The sequence below is a fragment of the Rutilus rutilus genome (genome assembly GCF_951802725.1).
Source record: "Rutilus rutilus genome assembly, chromosome: 11".
NCBI lineage: Eukaryota > Metazoa > Chordata > Actinopteri > Cypriniformes > Leuciscidae > Rutilus > Rutilus rutilus.
The window spans coordinates 39,758,531-39,778,485 of NC_140216.1; the positions used below are offsets into that span (position 1 = coordinate 39,758,531).

A 19,955-nucleotide genomic window follows, 5' to 3' on the forward strand; every position below is an offset into this window, starting at 1 on the left:
CCTAGCTGGATCTGGCCAGAGAATTTCTTCAACATCGCAGGCAATGTTGTCATTAGCAAGACACCTTGGAAAGAAACGTCTTGAATGACTGCTGCTTTTTATAGTGCTTATACACCTAATTGGTGTGTCTACAATTAAGCAAACAAGTGTTTGCACATCTGATGACTGTGTTGAACCAATTGGTTGGACGGTGCGGTAATTTGACAGTCAGTGCTTTGGTATTGCAAGGAAGTGACTTCATGACAGATTTTTGTGTGTAATGTTAAGTGTGCTTAGTGTTTTGCAAATCACTGTGTGTAGAGTTTTGCAACAAGTGTGAGGTTGACAATGTGCTTGTAGTTGTGCAAATATGGGCTGATGTTTTGCTTCTTGAGTGTAAGGTTTTGCTAATAGTGTACTACTTTTAATTTTAGTGTGTAAGCAATCCAAAAAAACTGTAATAAGAGTAAAGCATGAATCTCACCAGAACACAGTGAGTCTGTGCAGTCTGACAGAGTCCTGATCTGATGTATGAACCAGTCTCTAGAATCAGGGGGATCTTCAGGAGCTTCAGTCCAGTCTTTATCAGTCAGAATCCAGACTCGTTCTTCATTACTGAAGTGTTTGATCCGTCTGTCATCATAAACACACACAGCACTGAACTCTGGGAATGAGTCTGATTTGGTCAGGACTGTAAACTTGTAGTGGAGGAAGTGTTTCTCTGAGGAATATATGAAACACAAGCAACAATGGAAACATGAAGCAACTAAAATGTATTTGTTCAGAACAAAGACAGCAATGCTGAGCAAAGTAGGATTACAACACAATAAAGGACAACACATTATGCAAAACGATATAGGTGAAATTATGTATGCTATAAAACACAACATCTTAAATACAACCAGAAAACAAACTCAAATTGTTGATGTAACTGGTGTCTGTCGAACAGAAGGAAGTGCTGTATACGGACAGAAAAAAGCTTGTTTCTTACCTTGCTGTGCATCGCTTAGAAAAGAGCAAAACAATAAAAAACTAAATAAAATCATTCTTGTGTGTGTGTGTTCACTACTCGCTGCTCCTAATGTGTGTGCTCTAACTTGGATGTGTTAAACGCAGAGGATAAACTCTCGGTATGGCTTACTATACTTCACCTTCACATCATGTCACTTGTGTCTGTGTACAGAAGATGTTTATATTCTGTGCGTTCAGGAAATGAGGAAATGAGGAAATGAGAAAACACTCGCTTGATGGAATCACAAAGCGTGTCTGTCTGCATTCCTGAGCTCGTCAAGTCAAGCTCCGTTTCAAAGCAGCTTCATAATATTAAACACAATCTCACTGTACTCTAATACAGCTCTAATAAGACAATAGTGTCATCATTCACACAGTTCAGTTCAGCTCAATGACTGTCAACTTCAACGAGTGGCCAGAATGTGGAGAACAACATAAAGGCATGAGATGCAATAGGATCTTACTCAAGTACTGAAGAGCTACAGCATTTAGGGCCTTAGAAGAAATCAGCACCATTTTATTTTATTTTTTTCAATGTTTAATAAGTAAATGCAGAATGGAGCAAATACCTCTGCTGCATTTCGGACCAGCTATTCATATGACTTGTGTGCTATATTCACACATATACAAGTCTTCTACAGTCACATGACAGGTTAATGCGAGGAACAAACTGAAACTGAATTCAAACTGCACATATTCAAAGTTGGTACAAATTTGTTTGCCCCCCCACCCCACCCACCCACCCACACACCCACACACACAGACACACACACACACTCCTTTTTCCCGTTCACAATAGAACCAGCAGGAACACGACTTAAAAAGGCAAACAGAGTCAGATTTGATTTCATGTTGATTTAAAGCAGTTTGAACAAGTGTGTTAACAACACTCAGCTTCTGTGTGGTCTATGAAAACACAATAACATTCATCTCACAAATAATCCATGATTTTATGACAGTTTTTAAACAAAGTTACTCAACAATTATACACTGTGTAAAAACCTGTTATAAACGTCACTTTCAGATTCCTGAACTTGGATATTTTTGGTGTGCTGAAGAATTAGATCCTCATTAACTGATAATCAACATTCATCTAAATTAATCAATAGAGACTCTCTCCTAGGTTTCTGCTTAATGTGTGTAAAACGCTTTACCTGAGAGTGTCAAGTACAGCAGAATTAATATTTCATCTGATTAATGCAGATTATCTTTGGTTATTTCATATCCATGTTTTAACAAACGCTCTGCTGGATTTGATCAGAAACAGACACACATGAAGCTGATCATATTTTACGAGCTCTGCACAGATTTAGTGTTTGATTAGTAAAAGATGCATCAAAGAAAAAACTCTCAAGACTTTTTTTTAATTATTATTCTTGACAAAAAAACTGTAAAACTTCCTATTCTTGTATATTTTTTTGTTGTTGTTGAAAGAATATTTGATCTCCTTTGGCTATCGGACACATGCTGTATTCATATTAGCTGAGAGAAATGCCAGATATCAGTCAAACCTAAACATCATGTTGTCTAATACATGAACACACACTCACAGTTACTCAAGACTAGCGCACACTGAATACAACACATTATGCATCAAAAACAACTTGCATTGCATTCAAGCTCTCTACATTTGATTCCTGGCAATCAAACCACATGGATTGGCAACATATCAAATCTAGTGAGTTGCCTAGTTATTTTCTATCTAACATGTGATGCTGTACATCTAGTCTCACAGTTAAAAGACTAATTTATTTATTAATATTGCATATTTAACACATGTTGTCCAAAGAGGCACATATACAGTAGCATCTGTCAGACACTTCAGAGTCTTACACTCCATAAAGCATCTGGACATTTGATCAGCACATGTTCCCTGGGAATCAAACCCGTGACCTGATAATGATTAGTCCAATTACAGGAACACTAGGAACGCTGGGAATATCTGTATCTCTATAGTGTTCCTGTAGCTCAGCCAATCATGACACAGCATAATAAAGTAAATATTACAAACACACACAAAGTCCCCTGACAGGATTTAAAACACACAATAATAAAGTAAATATTACAAACACACACAAAGTCCCCTGACAGGATTTAAAACACACAATAATAAAGTAAATATTACAAACACACACAAAGTCTCCTGACAGGATTTAAAACATCTTTTGAAAGAAATGATCTTGGTCGTTACACAAATTCAGCCTGAAGAGTTTAACCATGGCCGCTGAAAGTTACACAATCACAATAATAACTCTTACAGTAAATGATGTATTGCACTAGTAACCAGAGAAGAGAGGTTGATCCTGTACCTGTAAAATAACTGTGTTTACGCTTTATTAAAATTAGGATATTTTACTTTAATTTCAAGGTTTTTGTCTGGCAGTCATTTCATAGGTTTATCATTTAACGGTTTTGTTACTGTTAAAGATTTTTTTTTTGTAAGTTTACGTTTGTTATTTAAGAAAACAGAAGAAATAGTGAATAAAAAAATACAGTAATATTTCTGAATAAAAATGTGAATTACTGTAATTTGTCATTAATGTCATATTATTTCAAATAACAGTCGAGTTGTTCATTTAGAGATATTGTTTGAAGTTTTACAGTTCTGAGTACAATTTAAAATAGAAGAAAATGACCTTCAAAGAAATCTGTTGTTTTCTGTAAAATTAGGGGTTTTTTTTTTACAGTGTGGGATTATGCCTTTCCAATCTCCTAAACCACATACAACATCCCAAAATCAGCCTTTTATGATTTATGCTATTTTTAGAACAAAAACTTTATAAACAAATGATACACATAATGAAACAACATAATAAAAATATATAATCGTGTGACATTATATACAAAAAAATGAAAGTAAAACATAATGGCAGGAAGTATTCCGGTAACCGTTTTGCGGAGTTCCTGATCACTCTTGGGCCGGTCAACCTCCTTCTTAGTTTCATCATTTCGTATCCGATTCCCCCTCCTGAAACAACAACAGAGAATCATGTTACATGTAATACATATTATGTTCTCGATCTTTTGAAATATTCAAGAAATTTTAAAATGTTCCTATTTAATCTAAATATAAAGGAACATAAAAAGTGACCGTCATGATTAAGTATTCGTACTAAAACTAAAAGTTGTCACCAATTAAAAATGGATGAATGAACAAAAATTAAAGCCTTAAACTACATTTCTTGCCGAACATAAGAATACTGTATTTTCAGAATCAACCAAATTGAAAACCGTTTAATTTCTCTTGGTTTATTTTCGGGGCGGGGATACAGTCAAACTATCCAGCTCAAAAAATATCTTTAAGACAAGAATATTTACAAATAACAGATTTAAAACTGTAACAATCATGTTGAATCTGTTGAACTCACCGTTTGACACTTTCTTTTTGTTGATCCACCAACAAATGAGAACTAGAAGTAGAAGAAGAAATGCTGCCGCTCCTCCTGTCATATAAAGCCAGAAACGTTCTGTTTCACAGTCAAAACCTGTTTCATCTGCAGAGTGAAGAATATATACAGTATAATTATATATAACCAGAAACATTATGAATGCTTATCACCTGTTGAACTGAATCGAGGCACTTCAACTGTATTTGTTTGTGACCAGAAACATGAATCTATTTCAGCATCATCATGTTCTCCTGGTACAATATGACTGATGCAGAAGCACCATTACTGTATAAAGATCATTCATATTCACTCAAGACTGTATTTATGATCATATTTACCCCAGTTTACTGTAACTGGTTCTGTCAGACTGCTGTGAGTGACCTGACAGTCGTAAGATCCTTCATGGTTTCTGTCGATCTTCACACTGATTCTCATCTGAAAGGTTTCATCATCATTTGGTCTGATTCCAGAAGATGTTTGATCCTCAAGATTAATTCTGTTCAATCTAATGTTCATCTGAACATCTCTGGGGTAGAAACCAGTGGCCAGACAGACCAGAACCAGTTTACTTTCATCATCAGGAGATTTACTCACAGAGACATGAACATCTGGAGAACCTGGAGTAGAAAGAAGAATAAAACCATTATGAAACTGATTCTGTCTCGATGGTTTCTGTGTGGTGAAAAGAAATTGCATTCTTCATTTTATCAATAAAATTCATCATTATAAATTCATCTTTTGTGTTCCACATAAGGGAAACAACAAGGGTAACAAAATGATGAGAAGGTGAATTAGCCTTTTAACCAAAGGTTTGTCTTTATAATTCTCTGTTTAAGTCTTAACATTAACTGATAAACATCAACTCCTGTAGACCAGATGAACATGATCTGCTGCATCAAGAACATTTCCTTAAGGATCTTTAACTCATATAGACACACACACACACACACACACACACACACACACACACACACACACACACACACACACAGTTAATGAAACTGATCTGATCAGAACTTACTCTTATATGTGTTGTGAGACGTTGAGATCCAGTCAGTGCAGGTCTTGAGGAAATACTGCAGGAACTGGTTGCGTCCAGTGTGACGATCCCATTTCTCTTTAGTTTCTTTGGCTTTGGGGTTTTTATCAATCCACTGCATAGTGTCATAATTAAAGGATATAAGATCTTCTCCATCAAATCCATATTCATCAAAGACAGTCAGATTCACTGATCCATCAGGAAGTTTCTCCAGTTCACAGCCAATTATTCTCTGAAGAACATGATCTACAATCACAGAACAACACTCATGAGAAACTCACAGTAAATATAATGTCTGATAATTAATAAGAGTAAAGCATGAATCTCACCAGAACACTGCTGTGCAGTTTGACAGAGTCCTGATCTGATGTATGAACCAGTCTCTAGAATCAGGAGGATCTTCAGGAGCTTCAGTCCAGTCTTTATCAGTCAGAATCCAGACTCGTTCTTCATTACTGAAGTGTTTGATCCGTCTGTCATCATAAACACACACAGCACTGAACTCTGGGAATGAGTCTGATTTGGTCAGGACTGTAAACTTGTAGTGGAGGAAGTGTTTCTCTGAGGAACATACAGTATAAAAAAACAAGCTATGAAAACATTGACAAATGGTGGATAAAACTAACTTAAAACCTGAAAACATTCAATACTATAAAGTATACTGTAAAACTGTATTTTATTTTATTTTACATTCTATTTTATACTATTCATAGTATGTTTCTGAGTGACTAAAATGTATAGGTCGCATCTAGTCTACTAAATCTAATAAACCCTGTTCTTACCTTGCAGCCCATCGCTAAATAAAGAGAGAAACAATACAAAAATAAGCAAAAACATTCTTATGTCTATACAGAACATTTAAAAAATAGAGTCCAATTATATAAATCCATTATATTTCAGACGAGCGTCTTGAACAGACTAAACACTGAAGTGAATGTTTATCTCTTCTCTTCCGGGTTGTATTGAGCGTCAGGTGTATCAGCTCACTGTCGCCCCTCACTGGCTGCTGGAGGAATCACACTTTCGTTTTCATTCCTGACGTCACGTGTTGAGGAAAAGTCCAGCCGTAAAAATAATTTAAATTCGTTGTTAACAGTATTATCTTTTTAAAACTACCTTAAAACACAGTTTTCACAGTTTTAACTGTTAACAAACAAAACATTATATCAAGGTCCAAACTGGACAATCCATCAAATGTATAAATAAATCTTACTCCATAAATAGTCCTAATGGATTCTGTGCCATAAGGTCGTCTTAAGTCATTTGACAAATTTATGTGCGGACTGAAATTTAATTAAATTATTACTGAAATTTGCAACAAAAAAAAAAAAAAAAAAAAACATGCATACAGAACTAGACACGCCTTTTTCGCGAGTCTCATCCAATCAGAGTTGACCTCGTCAGACGGGCCTCCATCATGTGACACAAATACAAATGAGTGATACATTTGACTTCTTTTATTTTCACTTTTTAATTTAGTTTTATCATCACTATTGTGTGGATGGTGAAGTTTCTCTAAATATGCCATGTGATTGAAATTTAATTCATTTATGATCATGAATTAAGAGTTTAAAAAAGGTGAAAAATAGTCAAAATTGATTTCATGTTGATTTAAAAGCACTTAGAAGCAGCGAGTCAGATATTCAGCTTCAGTGTGTATATGGTCTATAAAAATACAAACACTTTCACTTCACAAATAATCAATACGTTTTATGTCACGGTGTGACAAATGAGAGGGCGGAACTAAAGTTCGCCGCAATTGTGTCCCCTCCGGTACAATAACAAGGACACACCACCCCCCGTGTAAATGTGTATCTGTTGCCTTGCCAACCGGGATGAGGAAATCGACATCAGGTGTGGGCAGGGGGGAAGGAAGTCGACCGGAAGTTGAAGTCGGCCGCGTTCCGCCATCTTGTAGCAGAACTTCACCTGCAGTTAGCATCCCATTGACTCCCATTCATTTTGGCGTCACTTTGACAGCGAATAACTTTACATCTGAGGCGTTTAAAGACTCCATTTGTCCATTACTTATTTCTAAAGAAACACGACAATGTATAAAATGCTCCATTACCTTGTAGCATATGTTAAGGCCCCGTAGAAGCAGTTTTTGTAAAAATAGGCTAACGATTGCGTCATAACCACGCGACTCTCTGTCGCACAGTAGAGAGATTACCGTATGGACAGGAGGAGAAGCTCGCAGGCAATCGGGGGGACGTGGAGGCAAAATGACAATATAATTAATCAGAATACTTAGCAAAAGTTTCTCCTGCTCCAGCTCATGGACAGCTCCTACTCACACTCTCCGTCTCTGCAAGATTCGGAAGGGAATGATTCAGATTTCTCTTGGCACAGCTACTAGAAGACAGACGGGTTGCTCACGTGGTCCGTGTAAAGCTTTGCTCGGTTTGAGTCTGCGCGTCAGGAAAGGAAGTGCTAAGAAATCGGTAAAAATGGGCTTCACTTGTCTCAATTGAGCTCCAATGGGGTCGCTGTGTCCATTTCTTTTACTGTCTATGGGTGTGGGGAATTAATCTAGAGCCATGACGAAGCCATGTGGGCATTGAGAAGGATATAAAAAGCCAGTGAAGAGAGACTGTTGTGTGGTTCTCCCCCGTGAGAAGTCGTTCTATTTGAGTGTTGCAGAGAAGAATTGTGGTGTGCAAGGGAAAGTGTTGTTGGAGGGGACTCGAGGAGCGTGGAAGAGTTGTGAAAACACCCCGTTTGTTTGGAAGGGAGAGAGATAAGTAATCGACCATTGGATCTCTACCTGCATGTTTCAACACTGAATTTAAGGTGGATTGGAGTGTTTTGATTGTGCTATTTAAACGTCACTGAGTGAATTACACTGATTCATGTTCGATCTCTTACCCTCTTCCCCCGTGTTGGAACGGTGATGTGAATCCTGTCTGTGGAGGAAAACCCCGAAACATCCTTTCTCAACATTGAAGCTCGTTGCTTGTGGCACGGAGACCCCTGGGTGAGTGCTGGCCTTATCTGCACTTATTGAAGTGGATTGCAGTGCTTAAATTGACGTTTCCCCCCCTCACGTTGCATGTTTGGAGTGAAATTGCCGTGTGTGTGTGGAAGATTTATTCTCTCTTGCCGTGCACTCCCCACGTGCCATGCTGGTCTACTGTCAGTAACTGGAGCTTAATAATGTCGATCGGCCCCATCTGTTGAGGACTAGAAGGAATAGCATCTGTGAGTCAAACTAACCTCTCTGTTTTGAAGTAGTGATTCTGACTGTCTTAGAAGAAGCTCTGTCCAGCCTGTTGACTTAAGTTCGCTACTTGCCTGTCAACCCACCTGTATGGTGAGAAGGTTCGCCCCCTTGCAACACACGTGAGACTGCACACTCTATCTGCAATCTTGATTCTGTTTGTCTTAGCAGGAGCTCCGCTCAGCCTGTTGACTTTGAGTCTGCTGCAGCCCTAAGCCCACCTGCACGGTGTGAAGTTATCTGTCCCCTGCAACACGTGAGAACTGTATACTGTTGTTGAAGTTGATTCTGTCTGTCTTAGAGAAGTTCTGCTCAGCCTGCGACTTTGAGTCTGCTACAACCCCAAGCCCATCTGCATGGCGTGAAGTTATCTGTCCCCTGCAACACACGTGAGAATTGTATACTGCTGTTGAAGTTGATTCTGTCTTAGAGAAGTTCTGCTCAGCCTGCGACTTTGAGTCTGCTACAACCCCAAGTCCATCTGCATGGTGTGAAGTTATCTGTCCCCTGCAACACACGTGAGGACTGTATACTGCTGTTGAAGTTGATTCTGCCTGTCCTAGAGAAGCTCCGCTCAGCCTGCGACTTTGAGTCTGCTACAACCCCAAGCCCATCTGCATGGTGTGAAGTTATCTGTCCCCTGCAACACACGTGAGAACTGTATACTGCTGTTGAAGTTGATTCTGTCTTAGAGAAGTTCTGCTCAGCCTGCGACTTTGAGTCTGCTACAACCCCAAGTCCATCTGCATGGTGTGAAGTTATCTGTCCCCTGCAACACACGTGAGGACTGTATACTGCTGTTGAAGTTGATTCTGCCTGTCCTAGAGAAGCTCCGCTCAGCCTGCGACTTTGAGTCTGCTACAACCCCAAGTCCATCTGCATGGTGAGAAGTTATCTGTCCCCGGCAACACACGTGAGAACTATATACTGTTGTTGAAGTTGATCCTGTTTGTCCTAGAGAAGCTCCGCTCAGCCTGCGACTTTGAGTCTGCCGTAGCCCCATAGCCCACCTGTCTGGCGCGAAGTGGTCATCCCTCTGTATTACATGTGAGGACTGCACCCTCTGCTTGAAGTATTGACTCTGTCTGTCTGTCTGTCTTAGAAGAAGCTTTGCTCCGCCTGTTGGCTTCGAGTCTGCTGCAGCCTTATAGTCCACCTGTCTGAGGTAAAGTGTTCATCTCCCGGTAACACACGTGAAACCTGTATCCTCTGCTCCCAGTGTCGATACTGCCTGTTCAGAAGAAGGCCCGCTTAGCCTGTGGACTTCGAGTCTGCTGCAGCTCCAGAGCCCTGACCATCCCTGTGAACCCTGCATCAGTGCGGGAAGAGGAACAGCCCCGACCGCATACTCACCCGTGGAAACTCACCTGTCCCTCACAGGCCACTGCGAACCTTGCACCGGTGTGAGAAGAGGAAGAGCCCTGACCATCTACTCACTTGTGGAAACTCACCTGTCCATCGCATACCATTGTGAACCCTACATCGGCGTGGGAAGAGGAAAGGCCCCGACCGTCTACTCACCTGTGGAAATTCACCTGTTTGTCGTAGGTCCCTGTGAACCTTGCACCGGCGTGGGCCCCGGAGACTACTGCATTGCCTCGATTCCTAAGAAGAAAGGAAGATTTAGTTTAGGTTATTCAAATTACTTTTAACTTTAATAAAAAGTACTGTTATTCTTTTAAATTCTGTCTCCGTCTCGTCTCTGACACGCTCCTCAGGGTGGTCCTGGTTCAGGGGTGGGCGCAGTCCGGCTTGGCCCATCCCGACCTGTGACATTTATGACTTAATTTAAAGATTTTAAACAAATTTAAACAATTTAAAAAAAAAATTTTTTAATAAGTGTTGCTGATCGCTGAATTTGTATATATTGGTGTGCCGAAGAATTAGATCCTTCAACTCTTTAACAAAGTTCAATTGAATGAAATCTAAATGAATCAATATCAGTCTCTGATAAAGTCATGTGTGTAAAAGTCATCAGACGATATTTTTACAGTAGTTTATTAAACAGCTTCACCTGAGATTGTCAAATACAGCAGGATTAATATTTCATCTCCAGATAGTCAAAGATGCACCAAACACTATTAAAGCTGTGACAGTTAAAGCATGAAGTGAACACACTGAATTACATAGACAGCATTTCTGGGCATCATAGTCTCAAAACCAACAGTTATTACATATTATTCTATCTAACATGATTTTCTATATGAGCTGAGAGAAATGTCTGATATGAAGATCTTCATAAGCATCATATTTCACCATATCCAGTACATAAACACTCAGACCCAAGACTCATTTATTAATGCACATTTAACACATGTTGTCCAAAGAGGCTTATTTACAGTACGCATCTGACAGACACTTTTACTAGCTTTACATTTGATCAACACATGTTCACTGGGAATCAAACCTGTGATCTTGTGCTTGCTAATAATCATGATTAGCAAAATAACAAGAACACTATAAGGACATCTTAATCTAATCTAATCATGATGCAAAATATACAAATATGCTTTTCCACACTCATAACAACATGTTTTACACAGACTCAAAACTAGAAAGAAAGAAAGAAAACGAGTGATCTGACAGTATTTAAAAACGTCATTTGAAAGGAAGGACTTTGATTCCAGCGGAGGATCATTATAAAAATCAGACTTTAACCGTAACTGCTAAACGTTTGTATAAAATTTCCCAGTGCTGAAAATATTATAACTCATGCACCGCATAATAATCTCACTTCCTTTTAGCCCGTCTTTGCCATAATATTAAAAGTCTAATTTTATCATCTTTGGGTTTCTTGGTAGGATGTATGATAATTCTGCCTGGTAACAGCTGAATGTAAAGGCCAGAATTAGTATTTTAGTTTAGCATATTATCTAATAGCAATAAGTATTAGATGTAATACTAATTATTGATTAGTTTTTCCCCACATTATGATTTACTACAAGGTAAAATAATGAGATTAAAAAAAATGCCTTGGCTTTGCAATTTATAATACTCTTAGTTCTTAAAGGTGATGAGTTTGAGTTTTATGTTAAATCTGTTAATAATTCACTGTTAGTTTGGCTTCTGTTGAGTGTAACACTGTGACACTGATCTGTGTTTAACTGGTTTGAACAAGCGTTTCAAATGTGTTTTCTGTTTCACTTTTGATCAGATCACAGAAAACAGAAGCTTTTTAAACTCTCAGATGTTTCACTAAAACACCAATTCACAATTCACTGTCCATTTGACTGGATATAAATTTAATGTAAAACATTATCATGTGATCTCGACCCTTTGAAATGTTTCAAGAGACTCTCAAATGTGAAATGTGTCATATTTCTACCGCACATAAAGAACATAAACAGGAACTGTTATATTGTTAATCAGAGCTGAAAAACACAGAAAACAAACAGCCTTTTTTGCAGAACTAAACTGGATACTGAGAATACAGTGTGTGTATTCAGAATGAACGAACATGAAAAACATTTCATTAATGTCTGTAAACCTGTTCACGTCTCAGTGTCTGTGGATCCATCAGTATTGAGCTCATGATCGAATCTCATCAGCTGAACTGGCCATCTGTATCTGATCACTCACTGCGCCGTAAGAGGAAGATTTTCTCACCTGACCTAAAGATACAGTATAACGTAAATAACAATATTATAAATAACTTTACCTTAGTCTGTCGTCAAATGAAATCTGAATCATGAAAAAAAATCACCGTTCACATATTTCTACCATCATATCCTGCCAACTGTCCATACATTTCACAATGTCTTTAAACAATGATATATAACCAAACCAAAGATTTAAAGCTACAATGATCATGCAGAATATTTATAACTCACCATTTCTTCTTTTCCTTTTGAAGATGAAGTAACCGAGCGAAGTAAACGCAGCGAGAACTAGAAGTAGAACTGCAACTCCTGCTGTAACAATCCTTGTGTCTGTTTCACAGTCAATACAAGTTATGTCTGCAGAGTGAAAATAAAAATAATTAAAAAGAAACTAATATATATTTTTTTTAAATAAATGTTTTATATCATCATCACACACTATTGAACTGAGTTGAGGCACTTTAATTATTTGTGGCCGGCAGCATTAATCCATATCAGCATTATCATGTCCTGTTACAACACTGTAAAAAAATTATTGTAATTTTTACGGTAAAAGACAGAAAGTTTCCTCAATGAATAACTGTGATAGATTTTACAGTAAAATACCGTAAGTTTTTAACCTTAGTTTTTTTCTAATCAGTTGTGTACATTAGGTTTTTATGTTACATTTAATGTTGTTAAAATAATGTTTATTGCATGGAAAAGCTGCTTATGATGAACTTTGATTCATGTGACTCATCTCCACTGTGATTGGTGGTTATCAGTGTATTACAATGATACAAAACAGATATTAGTTCAATAGGTCGGTTTTATTTCAGATAAGGACATTTTTTATTGTTAATTTACTGTAAATTTAATGTAAGTCTGTAAAACCTAAAATGTTGCTACCATGTTTTTTACAGTAAATTTCTGGCAACTGCAGCTGCCGTTTATTTTACTGTAAATTTACACTGTGTGAGTGACTAAATTTATGATGGATCTTTACCCCAGTTTACAGTAACTGGTTCTGTCAGACTGCTGTGAGTGACCAGACAGTCGTAAGATCCTTCATGGTTTCTGTCGATCTTCACACTGATTCTCATCTGAAAGGTTTCATCAGCATTTGGTCTGATTCCAGAAGATGTTTGATCCTCAAGATTAGTTCTGTTCAATCTAATGTTCATCTGAACATCTCTGGGGTAGAAACCAGTGGCCAGACAGCTCAGAACCAGTTTACTTTCATCATCAGGAGATTTCCTCATAGAGACATGAACCTCTGGAGAACCTGGAGCAGAAAATAATAATGCATTAAATTCTCTTCCAATGACAGTAGTTATGTGGTGAACGCAGCATAAGCTCATTGTTTTGGTTCAGGAGGAACTGTAAAAGGTGTTTGTGGTGCTCAGTGACTGACATCTGTCTAATCATCTCATCCCTGTTTGGATCAATACCGACCTATTGAAGCTGGACTATGACATCACAGTTTTCTCCAGAGTGGCTATAGTAAATGAATAACTTTTTTAAAGCAAAAATTAACCATCACTGAACTTACTTAAGCTGGACTGTGATGCTATTTTCTTCTAGAAACAAACTTTGTTGCATTATTTTCCTGCTATCTCTGTAAAGCAGTTTTGAAACAATCTGCATTGTAAAAAGCGCTATGTAAATAAAGGGGACTTGACTGTGTTTTATGTTTGGAAGCTTGTTTCCGCCACAGAATAATAAAAATAAAAAAGTAACTGCAACTTTTTATCTCACAATTCTGACTTTTTACCTCAGAATTGCGTGGAATAAAGTCGCAATTGCGTGTTATAAAGTCAGAATTGTGATAGCCTATATAAAGTCGCAGGGACATAAACTTGTAATTATGAGGAAAAAATCAAATCTCGCAATTCTGACTTTACATCTCGCACACACACGCGCGCGTGTTTACTTAGCTAATAGACATAGTAATGGTTTTTGCATTTTTACATTTAAAAAAATCTTTAATTACTTTATTTTTATACCAGATTTACAGATGAGGACGTACTTAAAGGGATAGTTCAGCCAAAAATGATATTAAACCCATGATTTACTCACCCTCAAGCCGTTCGAGATGCATATGTCAATCGTTTTTCAGATGAACAAATTTTCAGCTATTTTAGAAAATGTTTTAGATCTTTCAGTGGTTATAATGTCAAGTTACATTATACCTAACACACACACACACACACACACACACACACACACTCACTCACTCACTCACTCACAAACAAAGTGGCTTAATAAAGTGATCTGATTAAAACTTACTCTTGTTTGTGTTGTTAAACGTTGAGATCCAGTCAGTGCAGGTCTTGAGGTAATACTGCAGGAACTGGTTGTGTTCTGTTTGACGATCCCATTTCTCTTTAGTTTCTTTGGCTTTGGGGTTTTTATCAATCCACTGCATAGTGTCATAATTAAAGGATATAAGATCTTCTCCATCAAATCCATATTCATCAAAGACAGTCAGATTCACTGATCCATCAGGAAGTTTCTCCAGTTCACAGCCAATTATTCTCTGAAGAACATGATCTACAATCACAGACCAACACTCATGAGAAACTCACAGTAAATATAATGTCTGATAATTAATAAGAGTAAAGCATGAATCTCACCAGAACACTGTGAGTCTGTGCAGTTTGACAGTTTGTACAGCTGATGTTTGTACCAGTCTCTATAATCATCTGATTCTGCAGAAGCTTTAGTCGAGTCATCTACAGTCAGAATCTTGCTTGTCCAGGCTTCAACTTCGTTACAGTAATGAGAGATCTTTCCATCATCACACAGACCCAGAGAACTGAAAATAAACGAGTGTGCTTCAGTCATGGATGTAATCATGTAGTGGAGATGGTGTCTCTCTGAGGAAAACAACAATAAAAACACTTTACTGGGGCAACAATTCTTATCAATAGGGTGCAATAAATATATTGACTGTACTAATTTAATTAAATTACAGATATTTGATAAGCTAAGTGCACTAAACCATATTGCAATTTTGGTTCTAGTTCAATCAACAGATGCTTTGCCAAAGCAGTGGTGCAAAACACAATGTTAGAGACCTTTTATGTTATTAAAGTGTAATATTTTCAGGTCATAATTAAACTGCTAGAGTATGTACTTAATGGAAAAGTTATTTTTCAGCACTGTGACATGACAGTGTCAGTTTTGGCCCAGTACAGTCTCAGGATCATCAATAATCTCAGACATCTAACAGATGTTCCTGCACTCAGAATGAGCTCAGAGAGATTGCTGGTGCCTATCTAAAATCAATTCTGTAACAGGCCAGCAACTAGCGCAAAGAAAATAATTGACTACTTGACTTTTCATGAAACCCAAACTTTCGAAGCGTCTCATTACAAATCTATGGAAGCTTGTTTTCGCCACAGAATAAAAAATAAAAAAGGTAATTGCGATTTTTTTATCTCACAGTTCTGACTTTTTTTCTCAGAATTGCGTGATATAAAGTCGCAATTGTGTGTTATAAAGTCAGAATTGTGATAGGCTATAGTCGCTGGGATATACACTTGCAATTTACGGGGGAAAAGTCAGAATTCCGAGTTTTTTTCTCGCAATTGCGACTTTATATCACACAATTCTGACTTCAAATCTCACAATTCTGACTTCAAATCTCACAATTCTGACTTTATATCCCAATTCTGACTTGAGGCTATATCTCGAAACTGCAACGTTAGCCTTCATAGATATCATATAAAGGCTAGATGTCTCGTCCGCGCTGCTGGCCAATGGAGCTCGACATCCGCACACGGCGGCCATCTTAAGACAGGATGCTCGTTCACTCATAACATGGTGCATGTACTTTTAAATAACCATAACTTGCTAAATTTTATACCGATTTTCAAACGGTTTGGTTTGTTATAAACGTCAGAGATGTAGCTATTATACTGCATACATATGAATAATTATGTTCAAAATGTTTAAGCATTCAGAATTATAGCCACGTTAATAACGTTTGTAAGAAACCAAACCGTTTGTAAATCCGTCCAGATTTCAGCGAGATAAGAGGATTTGTGTGCGTGCTGCTCACTCACCTTAATTCACAGAGTCCTGTCCTAAGATGGCCGCCGGTGATGCCGGAAGTGACTCCGCCTTAAGACATCTAGCCTTTATATGATATCTATGTTAGCCTTGGCCTATATTATGCAATATCTCATCTCATTATTCTGACTTTATAACACGCGTAACTGGTGCCCGCTCCCAAAGGCACTCGAAACTGAAAGCACGTGAGATGGAGTTTTACTTCATTTATGTGGACAGAGTCGCTCAGAGACGCGGGAAACACCTGATCATGAGCTGATCTCGTGAGGAAAGTGCGTGGAACAGATGCTGACTCCTCAATAAAACACAAAAAGCCTGTTTGCGCTTTCGATTAGTTCGTTTGACATACTTTAACAGAGCAACGGCATAAAACATAATGTTAGAGACATGTAATGTTGTTATGAGAAATCTAAAATATTTTCAGTTTATTAATGAATGAGAAATAAATATATTAAATAAGCAAACTCGAAAGGTTAAATTTAAACATTTGTAGATAACCGCGTCTCTGCTGGGGATCAGAAGAAACACAAATGAACTGTTCTTACCTTGAAGCGCATCACTCAGACTAGAGTGAGAAATAAACCAGACTATCGCTACCTCTATAAAGAAAATGTTTTTAAAGGAGAGCGCGTGAAACATGTTTGCCATTCAATGCCAGCGCGCGTCACTGCATCTGTGTGTTTCACTGATGAAATCTGGAAGTGTCTCTGAATGTCAGCGCTTTACCTCTGCAGAAAGATTAAAGGGAAGTGATCAATCCAACAGGCTTTGTAACTTGTAGGCTAGTCATGATATTAAAAATACTACATTTGAACTTCATTTAATTAGGATTGTACACAGCAAAATCCCCAGTGTTAAATTAACACTCCTCAGTGTTTATATGTGTCCACACTACAGGGTGTTAAAAATTAACACTGAAGCAGTGTTGAAGTTAATGAGTTAATTAAGTGATTAATTAAGTGATGATTGGCCATTAGTGGTGACACCTGATGATAACAAGCAGACTCACTGAAGGAAAGAGAAAAAACAATAGCAGAAAAAAGAGAAACACAAGAACTACTGACTTCGAGTCATTACACATTGTTGCACTTATTATTACCAGTTTGACTTTATTTCTGTCATACATCGACAAAAGTTCTTGAGATTTAACAGAAGTTTAGACGGTAATATTTTATGGGATTTTTCTTTTCAAGTTACCATTTTGGTGGTCAGTGTTTGCTTTAGTTGGGCTCTTGATACTTTTCATTTATTAATATTAGTTTTTCTCTGGTTGCTACAACTCTGTGTTTATAAAGCACATTTGTTACTGCAAGAGAAAACATGACCTGCTCACAATATGCTTTGATGATAAAAACATTATCATGTAGTGTCCTGATTCACTGATGTGAGAGTCTAAATTTTTGACTATATGCTTGATGTCTTGTTTTAGTATTGGTGGTTGTAGCTCTGAGATTCTACAGTTTGAGATCCAACAGCAATATCAAAAATTTTGAAAATACTTTGAGCAAAAAAGTTATTGTGTTTAAACGCACAGACATCAAGAATCAGCATATGAGTCTCAACAATGGTGACAAAAAACAAACTAGTGACGAACAGATCAACTCTGAACATCACAAAACAAGCTACTAAAGTCAGAACAAAACAATAGCAAAATAAAAGCCAACAGAAAAAACAATGAAAATTACAGGACAATTCAGCTGCATAATTTATTCATGCTGTAATGCATGATGTCAGCCATTGATGCATTCTGATTGGTGGCTCCCATCATGCACTGCAACATTAAGCATTTGTTTGATTGTCACCATTGTTGAGATTCATATGTAGATTCTTGATGTCAGTGTGTGATTTTAAATCCTTCAGATCTTTAAAACATTGCTGGAAGTAATTACTGTAGTGAAAAATGAATATAACAATTAGATAACCAGTTTATAATGCTGGGTGACATCATTGAATCAGGTCACTAATAATTTCATCATTGAAACATAACCAGGGCTGAATTTCCAAAAGCATCTTAAGCCTAACTTGATCACAGACCAACTGCAACAAATGGTCTATATGATCAAATTAGGCTTGCGATGGTTTCAGGAAACACAGCCCAAATCATAGTTTCTCTTGCCACAACACATATGCTCTATAAGCACAGAGTTGGAGCAGCCAGAGAAATACTAATGTTAAATAGTAAAGGGTCAAGAGCCCAACTAAAGCAACCACTGACCACCATAATGGTGACATGAAACGAAACATTCCATAAAACATTACCATCTAAACTTCTGTTAAATCTAAATAAGACCGTGTGTAGATGTATGACAGAAATAAAGTCAAACTGGTAAAATAATAAGTGCAATAATGGCTTGAAGTCAGTAGTTCTTGTGTTTCTCTTTTTTCTGTTCTTGTTTCTCTTTCCTTCAGTGAGTCTGCTTGTTATCATCAGGTGTCACCACTAATGGCCAATCATCACTTAATTAATCACTTAATTATCTCATTAACTTCAACACTGCTTCAGTGTTAACTTAATTAACACATTAACTTCAACACTGCTTCAGTGTTAATTTTTAACACCCTGTAGTGTGGACACATATAAACACTGAAGAGTGTTAATTTAACACTGGGGATTTTGCTGTGTATGGTCTTTTCCCGTTGCAATGATAACAAAAACATGTAAGTGAATGAATGAATTAATTAATGAATTAATGAATTATTTAATTCCTTCACGATGTATTAGCAGAAGGTAAAAAAAAAAAAAAAAAAAAAAAAAAAAAACCTTTATATTTCTTTAAGTGCCATTAAGCAGTTCAGAAAACACTATTTTATCCAATAACACATTTATTTATTTGTCAAGGGCGCTCACAAGTCATTTTCCCAATTAATAAATAGTCCTTAATTAAAATAAAAAGAAGAAACCCCACAATTAATGAACGAATTAATTGTTTCATTCATTCACGAGAAGGTTAAAAAACAATCCTTTATATTTACCATCTCTTCTGGGTGTTTTGAGTGATTGCTGCCTCTAACTGGCTGAGGATGAAATCACACCTTCGTCTTCATTACTGCACTAGGATAAACCCTTAAAAAAGTTACGCAATTGAATTGAACAATCCATAATCAAGTATTCAATTAAAACAGGTCAAGATTATTCGATTCTATTTGATGGGATTTTAATAGTTGAAATGCAGGTCATGCATGTGGGAAAACTACAGCCGTAGAAACGTAAATCTATTGTCAATTTAGCTTCAATATTTCTGTAGGAATATATTTGATGAATCTGAGGAATCTGGTGCGCTGTCCTATTTAATTCAAAGAAAGACAGGTAGGTGGCGCTATATACACACTTTTCACACTCTCTTTAGTGATATGCATAAACATGAACATTAAAAATCATTTCATAGTGATGTCAAGATCAAGATTGCATGTCAAGATCCAGTTTAATCTCAGTTTATTATAAGAAAACATTTGCTTTATGCTTTCTGTTTCTTACAGGTTTATATTATCCAGTATCATATCTGAATTAATTTATTGATCCTCTCAGGACCTACAGTTCTTGGACTGACAACATATATTCATTTTTGACTCTTCATGTGTAAAATAAATTTGTATTGTTGTTCAAAAACGAATATGAACTTGTCTTTTCATCATCTGAGGTTGTGAAAACATATTTATTTATT

At 37.1% G+C, this 19,955-nt stretch overlaps 2 protein-coding genes across 4 annotated transcripts in view; both read right to left on the minus strand.

Annotated features, from left to right (window-relative positions):
- Positions 1-1,182, minus strand: part of LOC311300268 (zinc-alpha-2-glycoprotein-like) — a 6,386-nt gene extending 5,204 nt beyond the window's left edge. Inside the window, exons 1-2 of the mRNA XM_084424442.1 lie at positions 971-1,182; positions 464-700 (exon numbers count right to left, since the gene is read on the minus strand). Of these exons, the coding sequence (XP_084280568.1) occupies positions 464-700; positions 971-1,025 (292 nt within the window). The 5' untranslated portion in view covers positions 1,026-1,182. The remainder of the gene's footprint in view (positions 1-463; positions 701-970) is intronic.
- Positions 1,183-2,419: 1,237 nt separating this feature from the next.
- Positions 2,420-17,146, minus strand: LOC311300259 (H-2 class I histocompatibility antigen, K-B alpha chain-like). Of its 3 annotated transcripts, none has more exons than XM_084424428.1 (6): positions 16,839-17,106; positions 14,853-15,095; positions 14,506-14,769; positions 13,223-13,501; positions 4,359-4,484; positions 2,420-3,958 (listed from the first exon to the last, which is right to left on the minus strand). In XM_084424428.1, the coding sequence occupies exons 1-6, from the start codon at positions 16,939-16,941 to the stop codon at positions 3,768-3,770; spliced, it is 1,206 nt and encodes a 401-aa protein (XP_084280554.1). In that variant the 5' UTR covers positions 16,942-17,106; the 3' UTR covers positions 2,420-3,767. The 3 variants fall into 3 exon arrangements, with proteins under 3 accessions (XP_084280554.1, XP_084280556.1, XP_084280555.1); XM_084424430.1 differs by lacking the exons at positions 2,420-3,958; positions 4,359-4,484 and adding exons at positions 10,628-12,249; positions 12,469-12,594 and having other exon boundaries at positions 17,020-17,146; XM_084424429.1 differs by lacking the exons at positions 2,420-3,958; positions 4,359-4,484 and adding exons at positions 10,628-12,249; positions 12,469-12,594 and having other exon boundaries at positions 16,839-17,143.
- Between the last annotated feature and the right edge of the window lie 2,809 nt (positions 17,147-19,955).

Excerpts from the sequence above, each read along its gene's own strand:
- LOC311300259 (XM_084424428.1), bottom strand. The coding sequence starts at position 16,941 with ATGGCAAACATGTTTCACGCGCTCTCCTTTAAAAACATTTTCTTTATA. Across the intron at positions 15,096-16,838 it reads TCTGAGTGATGCGCTTCAAG|AGAGACACCATCTCCACTAC; the intron begins GTAAGAACAGTT and ends TGTTTTCCTCAG. Across the intron at positions 3,959-4,358 it reads CAAAAAGAAAGTGTCAAACG|GAGGGGGAATCGGATACGAA; the intron begins GTGAGTTCAACA and ends TTGTTGTTTCAG.